The 11,061-nt window shown below is 56.1% G+C and overlaps 1 protein-coding gene across 1 annotated transcript; it reads right to left on the bottom strand.

Moving 5' to 3' along the window:
• Nucleotides 1-3,274: 3,274 nt before the first annotated feature.
• MIF (macrophage migration inhibitory factor) lies at nt 3,275-4,068 on the bottom strand. The gene is made up of 2 exons (XM_053587088.1): nt 3,829-4,068; nt 3,275-3,631 (listed from the first exon to the last, which is right to left on the bottom strand). Exons 1-2 carry the CDS (start codon nt 3,934-3,936, stop codon nt 3,392-3,394), a joined length of 348 nt encoding a protein of 115 aa, XP_053443063.1. The 5' UTR covers nt 3,937-4,068; the 3' UTR covers nt 3,275-3,391.
• Between the last annotated feature and the right edge of the window lie 6,993 nt (nt 4,069-11,061).

Here is an 11,061-nt window from a genome sequence, read left to right as displayed (position 1 = left end):
CAGGTGAAGCCCTTCGTTTCACAGAGAGGGGGAGCTTAGGCTTGGAGCAGGAGCAGAGCAGGGCCATAACCCCGATCTGGCTGCCATCATGCTCCCTGAGGCAACGGGCAGGGGAAGGGCTGGGGGTCTCTGGAGGTGACGACAACTCAGTGGGATGGGGTGGCAGGCATGTGGGGTGGGGGCCTAGGGAGAGCCTGCCTTGCTGGGCTCTCCAGAAGGGGACAAAGGATCACAGAGCTGAATCAGTGTCCACAGACTGCAGGAGACAGCGGAGGAACCTCAGCTAACAGGGCCAGCACTGAGCAGAGGCCTGTAGGTGTCGCCCCACACCCGGTGGCCTCAAGGAAGGCTTCCCAGAAGGGCATGCATGGGGCCACAGCGGGCAGATGGCGGACAGGCGGTCCAGGCAGAAGAAACAGCCCTGGCAAAGTGGGGTGCGAGGCCTGTGAGACTGGCCCTGAGGTCAGTCAGGGCAGATGACAGTGGCAGAACAGGCAGCACTCCCAGCCTTCCCCACCTCAACTTTGAGGTATCGTGTGAAAGTGAGTTTTTGCTACTGTTTCAAAGGCTGATGCTGGTGGGGCAGTCACAGGGGTTAGAGGTTGGGACCAGCCGCTACCTGGTGGGCAGTAGAGGCTGTACTTTGAAGAAAGCAGAGCTGGCCAGGGTGTGACTGGGATGGGGAGCCAAGGGGGCAGATGTGTCTAGAGGCTGGCTCGCACCAGCTGCCTTCTGCAATGTGCCTTGCCAGTTATAAGCTCCAGGGGACTTGTGGACATGTAGGCAAGGCCAGGAATATAGGTGGAGACATAGAGATGCCCCTTTTGTGCTTGGCAAGGTGGGCAGCTCTCCTGGCTCTTGTGCTCCCTCCAGCCCTCTCCCCCCCCCCCCCCGCTCATGTGAGGCAGGTGGCAAAAGCCCAAAGGGAGAGGTGCAGGGGAACATGGGGGCAAGTGTGTGCCACACCCTGGGAGGCAGCTGGCCTGGCAGTGGCACATCCAGGGACCAGGGGCAGTGATTTCATCTGTGAAACAGGGAGTTGGACTAGATGTTATGGAGACTTGTACCCTGCTCCCTGTGTGTATGGGGCAGGCTAGGAGGGCTGAGGCCATAGGAGATGGGCAGAGGAGGGGGCTGTGCGGGTCCAGAGGTAGACTGTGCGAAGGTCAGTCTCAGGCCTTGAGAGGCTGGGGCTTGGGTCACTTGGAGCCCAGTGGGTGTGACAAAGGCCAGGGTTCAGTTACATGGCAGGTGCTCAAATCCAAGGTTCAGAGTGGGAGCTGACTACAGCTGGGACCACCACCACCGCCCCCACCCCACCCCAGCTCAGGGACAGACGTGACTCCATGTCCCTTTCACTGAGGACAGAATGAGACTGAGGTGTACTGGAGCAAGGCCTCTGCTGGGGCGCAGTCAGCTGGGGACGTCTTGCCTTAGAGACCTTGCCAGATCCTGCTCTTCCAGAGGCCCTTCAGCTTTGATTCTTCGTTGTTCTATACATCACCTCCCCACTTCTGGAAGTAAATCTCACTGTCCAAGGCTGGGCCAGCAGGTGAGCTGACCACGGGCTAAGGAGAGACCCCTGAGACCGAGGGAAGCAGAAGAGCCCTCTGGCATCTTGCAGCAAGCCTGCTAGGGTGGGCAGCCTAAGCCAGAGGCCCTGAGGAACAGACTGTCAAGGCAGCTTTGATGGAAGGCGGGGAGGGACAGAGGATGTGGCTCCACCCGCGAGGCGCCACACTGAGACTGGGCTCCGTGGCCCTGGGGCTGGGGTTGTTCTGAAGTTGCCTAGAACTTGTCCTCTGCTTCAAGCCTGGGCTGGGCACCTGGAGCTTTCTGCCCTGTCTGGTGGGTGTTCACACTGAGGCTGAACTGAAGCCCCCGCCAGCAGTCATCCCAAGGAAGGAGCTGGTGCCCACCCCAGGAACCAGACCTCTCAAGCAACCCCTGTGCACACACATGGGGCACAGGCTTGGCCCAGGCGACACCTCCTTTTCCTAGAGGCCCTCAGCTTCCAACAGCAAATTTATTTGAATTCCATGGAATTTAAAAAATCATGTTCCATCTAGATAGACGCTAATGAAGGCACAGAGTCTCAAATGACTTGAGGCCACCTTTCTTGAGCCCCAAGAGTTGGGTGCGTGTGGTGACAGGGGCTGCCCTCTCTGTGTAAGCTGTCGTAAGGTTTGACTTCTCCCAAAGGGCAGACAATGCAAGAGTGGAGACAACCTTTATGTAGCCAGGACCCAGATGCTGGCGCCTGCTAGGTGATGAAGTCCCAGTGCTGGTGGCTGGGCCTCCCTGACCTGGAAGAGGTCACAGCTCAGGGCAGTGAGGGATCCCTGCTCACCTGCCTCAGCCAAGGCAAGGCCTTTGGTCCAGGTGCAGATACTGAAATTGCCCACTGTCCTATCACCACCCCAGGCCGAGGGAGCCCCTTAAGTTGGACAGAGGGACCCAGGGCCAGGATATCCCAATCACACTGGGCCACAACTATGACAATTGACAATGCCTTCAGGCCCAAGACCAGCACTGTCCTCCCAGGGTGGACTGGCCATCTGAAAGCTTTCCAGAGTCCTCGTACTGCAGAATATGAATGGTACCAAGGGAAACCCCAGTCCTAGTGTTGTCTCAGCAACTGTTGTGGTGGGAGCTTGGGAGCTGCAGGGGAACTCAGGCATAGAGCTGGGGTCAGGCAGAGCAGTATAACCAAGAACTCTGTACCCCTGTACCCCAGCAACACACCCAAAAGGTTTCCTAACGAAGTGATTTTCCAGGCCATGAAGCTGGAGAAGCAGCACAGCAGTGACCCTGGGTGGGAGGGCTTTCCTCGCCTATAGCTACCCTTTGCCCATCTGGAAGTGGGAGAAGGTGGGGCACAGAAAGGTCCAGGCCCACATGACCTCTGACCCCCCCATCCCCAGATTCTGATCCCTCTTCCACGCCAGCCCCATCTCACTTACCGCAGCCCACTGTGTGGCCCTTGGAATAAACAGACTTATCTCTGGAAGCCGGTCCAGGGAGGGTAAAGAGGCCTCTCACTGGGAGGCTGGGATTCGCGGGCAGACTGCTCAATCTCTCCTCACCCCAACACTGACTTGCCCCAGAACTGAGAAAGGCCGGAGCTTCTGATAGAGCATAAGAGAGAAACTCCGGACAAAAGCGCTCCAGCACAGCAGGTTGCCAGGGGCCACCTCGTCCCCACCCCTCCCGTTTGCTTGTGTCCGGGGCCCCGCACCGAACCCTCGGCAAACCAAGGAAACAGAGGCAGCCGTGGTCTCCAAACCGTTTATTTCTCCTGACCGGGAGTGGGGGCTGGGGCGGCCAAGCACCGAACGCTGGGGACCGCAGGCCCTGGGTCCTGGCCGGCGCAGGAGAGGCGGTACGGGCCTCAGGCAAAGGTGGCGTTGTTCCAGCCCACGTTGGCCGCGTTCATGTCAAAGTAGTTGATGTAGACCCGGTCCGGGCTGATGCGCAGGCGCTCGGCTAGCAGGCCGCACAGCAGCTTGCTGTAGGAGCGGTTCTGCGCGCCACCGATCTTGCCGATGCTGTGCAGGCTGCAGAGAGCGCACGGCTCGGTGGAGCCGCCGAAGGCCATGAGCTGGTCCGGGACCACGTGCACGGCAATGTACTGCGTGGGGAGGGACACGGTGAGCTGGCCCCAGCAACGTCAGTGGGCCCGGGCGTCCACTTCGAGGCCCAGCACGGTCCCCCACGCCCTCGCCGCACCCAGAGCCTCTTCCTGGAGTCACCTCCCCAGCTCCCAGCCCAGGACGACCCCGCCTGGCTGGCGGGTACACCCGCTTCCTGTCCCTTCTCCCGGCAAACCTGGGGCGGCTTGCCCGTGGCCTGCGCCAGCTGCTGGGTGAGCTCGGAGAGGAACCCGTCGGGCACCGCGGCGCGGGGAACGTTGGTGTTTACGACGAACATCGGCATGATGGCAGAGGGACTGCGGCACCAGGGCAGACGCACAGACTAACACGCGCCGGTACCGCAGCCGGGGAACCTGAGCTACGTGACTACGGCCTGATCCCGCCTCCCGGGACGCCGCTGCCGGCCGCAGGCTCCGCCCCGAGTGGTGACGCCACCGCCCGCCGCGGTTCCGCTTCTCCGGGCTGGACCCGGGCTTGTCTGCTGGGTCCTGCCGGCACTGTCGAAGCCCAGCGTACGCTCTCCAGGTGGCTCTTCACCGGACGGGCGGAAGTCTCCTCGTCCTCCCCTTGCCTGGTTTCTTTGTTAGGCCTTTCACTGATGTTGACACGCGCTGTGCCAGGAAGGCCATGCTGCTGTTAACCCGGTAGATGGCCTCCGCCGTCCAGATCTCACGGCCCACTAGGTGGAGCGCAGGTCATGCCACCACACGCACAGAGCCCGTGTCCTGAGTCTTTGGGGCACATATCCACAAGGGCTACAGTCCTGCGCGTGTGGGTTTGTGTGTGCGGGAGGTGGGGGAGGGTAGTATTGCTGGGCGTGGGGGGTGGCCTTCCCTGCACCTCTCTCTGCTGTTCGAGGTGGTTGGGGATGCTGGAGGCGCCCAGGGAAGGGGTGAGGAGCCCGAGATGAGGCCTCACTGACTCAGTGAGACAAAAGATGCTCAACTCCGCCCAGGCCCTGGACGACTTCAGCTCCTCATGGAAGCCCCACCTCAGGCAGGTCCACCTCGGATGCCCTCTTATAGAGCCCCTGGTGGATTACGTCTCTTCCTCTAATTGTAAACTCTATAGCAGGTGCCAAACACAAGGAGACATTGACTAAATATTGCTGAATTAATGAATGAAGACAGCCGTGGCACAAAGGAGGAAGACAGGGCGACAAGTGGGAGACGGTGGTGGGGGTGTGTGAGCCGCAGACTCGCTCCCCACTCTGAGGAGGCCTCTAAGTCAGGGTGCTGCACGGAGAAGCCCATCTCTCTCAGGGCCTTGAGGGGGCACTTTGAATTAGCCCAAATAGAGATCTCTTGGAAGGTCTCTGGTGGGTGCAATACACCCATCGGCCACCTGGTGCAGCAAGGACCCCTGTGCCTGTGGGTCCTGTGTGGCACCAGCCAGCCTGCAGTCAGAAGTCTCATGTCCCGTTTATGAAAATGACCTGTGTTAGTCCCCAAAGCTGGGCCTCAGGCTGCTTTCCTCTTCACTGTCACACCCCAGGTCTTACCTGTGCCCCGGGCATCATTATTACTGAGTCAGTAATAGAACTCCATGCCAACCTCCAGCCAGGGCCACTCCCTGAGCCCCAGCTGCAGATGGAAACAGTCCCGGCACCCCCTACTCCGTATGGCCAAACCCAGGAGCATTACGGGTCCTCCTACACCAGATTGCCTGCTTGTGAAAGGTGCCTCCCCTCCCTGTCCCCTTATCATTCCTCCCCATTCCACTCTACTGCCTGGTCTATGCTAGCTGGGTTGGCCTTTGGCCTGGACCACTGTGATTCCCCTGTGAGGAACTGCTTCTCCAAGAGGGAGGAGTCTACTTCCCCGGCTCCCAGCAGCACCTTTGGCCACTGACTTGCTTTGCCCAGTGAAAGGTGAGTAGAGTGGTTGTAGTGACTCCAGGCAGAAGACTGAAGAGTCAGTGGCTGGTTGGCACGTGCCCTGTGACAGTGGATGTGGGTGACAAGGTAGAGCCTCACCAGCAGGCACCTGGCTGCTCCTGAGGTGAGGTGAGCCACTGCATTGCAGGTTGTCACCCTAGCAGAGGGTGCCTTCCCTGGCCTGGACAGCCTTCTCCAACTGTTCCGGTGGCACTCAACCCCCCGTGCTCCTAGACAGGCACCTGAGGTGATAGGATTCCCAGTTCTACCTTTTACTGGCTTGGATACTCAGCTAATCTCTCGGAGCCTCAGTTTCCCCACCTGTAACTTGGGTGTTACAGAGAGGTGTCATGAGCACCAGGTGACCTAAATACCAGTAACTATCCCCTCTGCTATTAGAGATAGTACTGTCACAGAGCCCCCTCTGCTATTAGAGATAGTATTGTCGCAGAGTCCGGGGCCTCACCATTCCCGAACCCTGCTCGCCTCGGTTCCCTGAGTTACGACATTCTTGTCCTTCAGTTCCATGCTCCTGACTCCTTGCTTAGGCATTGGTTCTGAAATACGGTTTGCCAGAACTTTCCTTCTTCTGATTCCAGCTCATCCTCCAGAACTGGACTTGGCCTCAGATCCTTAGGAAAGCCCCCAGAGCACTTGGCTTGGGCAGGGCCCGCATGTGCCCTGGCATGTCCTTTGAGGCTGTCTTCACATTTCTGTTTGCGAGTTAAGGCTTTGCTTCTAGGCAGTCAGCTCCACAAGGGTGGAGATGGACTCCTTTTCACCATTGCTGTGTGCCTGCCTCCTGCCCTGTGGCCTCAGTGGCAGGTGGGTGACCCCCGTGATCTGTGGTGTCAACCAACGCTCTCCTCCCTGGGACCTGTGAATATGTTACATTACATGGTAAAAGGCACTGTGCAGAGGGCTGTGGACCTCAAAATAGAGAGATTACCGTGGGTTGTCTGGGTAGGCCCAGTCTAATCACATGTGCTCTTAAAAGCAGAGAATTTTCTCCAGCTAGTCGGAGAGATTTGAAGCAAGAGAAAGAGTTGACGTCGAGTACTGGCTTTGCAGATGAAGGAGACCAGAAACTTCATCGTACAACCACAAGGAACTGAATTCTGCTGATGACCTGAATGAACTTGGAAGTGAATTCTTCCCTAGTTGACCTTCAGACACTTTGTTATTGGCTGTGTGCATCTTTAAACAGAAAACCTGACTCTGTCACCCTGAGCACCCAATCCTCAGAAACCGTGAGATAATAAAAGTGTGTTCTTCTAAGCTGCTGATTTGTGGTGGGTTATAAGGGCGGTAGGAAAGTGATACACCTGGCGTTTATAGGATCACAGTAATAACCTGCTGACAGCAGACAGATGCACCAGAGGCCCTTGGCAGGTGTGGCAGGCAGAGTGCTCCTCCTGGACAGCAAAATCTCAGTGTGTCCCTGGCACCCAGGCATGGCTGCCTCCTGTCCAGCCCCAGAGGCCCCCCCACCCTGAGAGGCCAGATGGACCTTCTCTCTGTCCACAAGGCCATTCTCCTGTCCACGCAGCAGCACCTGTGGCCACCTCAGCACCTCCAGCTGGAGACACCACCCGTCTCTCGGCTCCCTCAGCCCTGGCCCCCCAAGGAAGCATTTTCGTGCTCTGCCTCCTATGACAGCAGTGTCCGTGTGCACGTGTGCATCTGTATGCACGTGTGCATTGTGTGATGCATGTCTGTGCACACATGAGCCTATGAGGCAGATAAGGTGAAGAGTCAAGATCTGCCTCAGACTGTGCACCAGGATGAGAGCCCGGGTGTCCCCTCAGAGTCCTTGTCTCTCTCTGGGTGCCTGGTCCTCCCTAATCTTCAATGGTTCCCTGCTGCTTGCAAAATGAAGCCAGAGCATAGCGTGACCCTCCTCCAGCTCGCCTCCTGGTGCCACTGCCCCTCAGCTTCTCCCTGCCCACCCTCGGAGAGCACTGGCCCAAGCCTCAGCTCTACCACTCTTTCCTAGGGTCACCCTGGACCCTTTGGGTGGCCTCTCGGCCTCCTCACAAAACAGAGACCAGCACACAACAAGGTACACCCACAGTCTGAATTGTGTCACTGTGCCATGGACCTCAGCATCTCCCAGTCCCTTGAGGTCAGCACCTCTGACCATGGTGACCAAGATCAGAGGTCCAAGGCCCAAAGCCACCCTTGGCCCTCCCACTTGGCTGAGTGACCTGTGACTGTAGACAAGCCACTGGCCTTTACTCAGTCTCTCACCATGATAAAAGTCCTCATTCTCTGGGGTCCTTGCCAGGATGAAAGGAGCTTAGTCTTATAATGCACTCAGAACAGTCCTGAGACCTAGAAAGCCCTCCACAGATGTTAGCTCTGACCATAGCTGGCATCGTGAAACTATTTCACTTTTTGCAAGGTGAGGGTCACTGCCATCCTCTCGACCCTTGGTGCAGCCTGAGGACACGGACTGGGGCAGGAGCCTGAGGATGTGCTGGTTCCAAGTGGGAAATGAAGGAGAGAATGGGCGATGCAGTGGAGGCACAGAGACAGTGAGACAGGGTCCCAACAAGAAGGAACAAAAGCCAGGAGAAGATGAAAGGGAACGGTAGAGATGGGCAGGGGCCCTGTGGATGTTGGGCAACCCCAGGCCCTCACGAGCACTGCTGGAGGCTGGCAGCCAGGCAGGTGCTCGGCCTGGCTGGATGGGCTGGGCCCTGGCTCCCGGCTCTGGGAGGCCAGGACAAGGGAGGGACGCTCTGGGAGGTGGGGAGAGGCCACCCTGGGTCTGGGGTCTGGGCAGGTGGGCTCAGCTGGAGAGCATGGTCTCAGCTCCTCGGAGCTCCTTGGGGACACCGTCTAGGAACATGGACTGTGTGTTCAGGCTCACACCCAGACACACGGGCACATGACAGACAGGTCAGCCACTAGCCCGGACCTTCTCAGATGCCAGGCCTGTCCCTCCCACTCCTCTCAGCACTGTCCCTCCTACCTTCTGGGTTCTGTCCTGAGTCCCTGTCCCCTCTCCATCACCAAGGGGCTGTCTGGGCAACAAGGAGGTAAAAGGCCCACTCCCCATTCTCAGGGGGAAGCAAGCCTGCAGAGCCTGTTCTGGCTGGGTGGATGGTGAGTGTACCATGGCCTGAGGGCAGGACCCAGGCTCACAGCCAGGGACCAAGGTGTGTCGGATCCAGCCTGTGTACAGTGGGCCTCCGGGGCACCTGCCAACAGACTGCTTTCTCACAAATCTTCACTGGAGGCCTACAGGCATGGTGGCCAGGGAAGCCATCTGGAGCCCAAGTGTCAGCTGGGTAGGCTGGTCAGCAGAGGCAGAAATGGGGCAGAGGGACAGAGAGAAGCAGGGTGACCACACAGAAGGCTGCCAGGAATGCTGCCACCAGCCTTCCTGAAGACTCCACAGTGACCAGGCACGGGGGCCTCTGTTCCTACACTTCAGTGCTGTGCCTCTGAAGGGCTTAGGCTTTAAAGCACATCTTGCTGAGCCTGTCTTTGGGAAGCCAGCTCAGGGTCACCTTCTCCCCAAGACCTCCCTCTCCTCAGGGACCCCTCTGCCCTACCACTTAACACGAACTGTGTCCTGACAAAAGCCAGTCAAATTCTTTATACAACAATAGAACAACGGTCAGTTGATTTTGTGACTTAGGTATCAAAGTAATTTTACGGAAAGAAGTTGGCCTTTTTGACAAATGGTTGAAACCCATTTAAAAACAAATAAAGTATCCAGCAGCTGATTCACGTCTGTAATCCCAGCACTTTCAGAGGTTGAGGCAGGAGAATCATTTGAGGCCAGGAATTTAGGACCAGCCAGAGGAAGAGAGAGACTCTATCTCTACAAAAGAGAAAGAAAAGAAAGAAAAGAAAGAAAGAAAGGAATGGGAAGGGGAAAGAAAGAAAAAGAAAAAATATCTGGGCATGGTGGTTTGTGCCTGTAGTGCGGGCTACTTGGGAAGCTGATACAGGAGGATCACTTGAGCCCAGGAGTTCAAGGTTGCTGTGAGCTGTGATAATGCCACTGCATGCTTGCCCAGGCAACAGAGCAAGATCTTGTCTCAATAATAATAATAATAAGCTAATACGGTAGCTCACACCTGTAATCCCAGCACTCTCGGAGGCCGAGGTGGGTATCCACCTGAGCTGACCAGTTTGAGACCAGCCTGAGCCAGAGCAAGACCTTGTCTCTAAAAATAGCTGGGGGTTTGGGGGCGGCACCTGTGGCTCAGCGGGTAGGGCGCCGGTCCCATATGCCGGAGGTGGCGGGTTCAAACCCAGCCCCGGCCAAATTAAAAAAAAAAAAAAATAGCTGGGGGCTGTGGTGGGCACACATAGTCTCAGTTACTTGGGGGCTGAGGCAAGAGAGTCACTTAAGTCCAAGAATTTGAGGTTGCTATGAGCTGTGACGCCACAGCACTCTACTAAGGGCAACAAAATGAGACTCTGTCTCAAAAAAAAGAAATAGGGAGGAGCCTGTGGCTCAGTGAGTAGGGCACCGGCCCCATATACCGAGGGTGGCGGGTTCAAAGCCAGCCCCAGCCAAACTGCAACAAAAAAATGGCCGGGTGTTGTGGTGGGCCCCTATAGGCCCAGCTACTTGGGAGGCTGAGGCAACAGAATTGCCTAAGCCCAGGAGTTGGAGGTTGCTGTGAGCTGTGTGATGCCACAGCACTCTACTGAAGGTGATAAAGTAAGACGCTGTCTCTAAAATAAAATAAAATAAAAAACTACCAAAAAAAGAAATAACGATAATAACCAAATAAAAATAGTGGATAAAATATTTAAGACACTTCACAAAAGAAGACATTATCAATGGCCATAGTAGGCACATGAAAAGATGCTCAATATCATTAAGCATCAGGGAAATAGCACAACTGAACCACAGTGAGACACCACTACACACTCCCTAGCCTGGCTACATTGAAAAGACTGACAAGGGCGGCGCCTGTGGCTCAGTGAGTAAGGTGCCGGCCCCATATACCGAGGGTGGCGGGTTCAAACCCGGCCCTGGCTGAACTGCAACCAAAAAATAGCTGGGCGTTGTGGCGGGCGCCTGTAGTCCCAGCTACTCGGGAGGCTGAGGCAAGAGAATCGCTTAAGCCCAGGAGTTGGAGGTTGCTGTGAGCTGTGTGATGCCACGGCACTCTACCGAGGGCCATAAAGTGAGACTCTGTCTCTACAAAAAAAAAAAGAAAAGACTGACAAAATAACCAGTGTGATGAAAATATGTCCAATGGTATATGAAACCAGGGTATGGTGCCCCATGATTGCATTAATGTACACAGCTATGATTTAATAATGAATAAATTTAAAAAAAAGAAAAGACTGACAATAGCAAGTGTTGGTCAGCATGTGGAGTAACTGGAACTCTCACACGTGGTTAGTGGGAATGTAAAATAGTACAATCACTTTGGAAAACAAATTCTTACACAGTTAAATAATACAGTGATTATTAAACCCAGAAATTCATTTACCCCACATGGTATAGACCAAATGTGTTGTCCCCAAACTCATATGTTGAGACCTAAAACCCAA

The sequence above is a fragment of the Nycticebus coucang genome, chromosome 4, assembly GCF_027406575.1.
Source record: "Nycticebus coucang isolate mNycCou1 chromosome 4, mNycCou1.pri, whole genome shotgun sequence".
NCBI lineage: Eukaryota > Metazoa > Chordata > Mammalia > Primates > Lorisidae > Nycticebus > Nycticebus coucang.
This window is presented reverse-complemented; position numbering and strand designations above follow the sequence as displayed.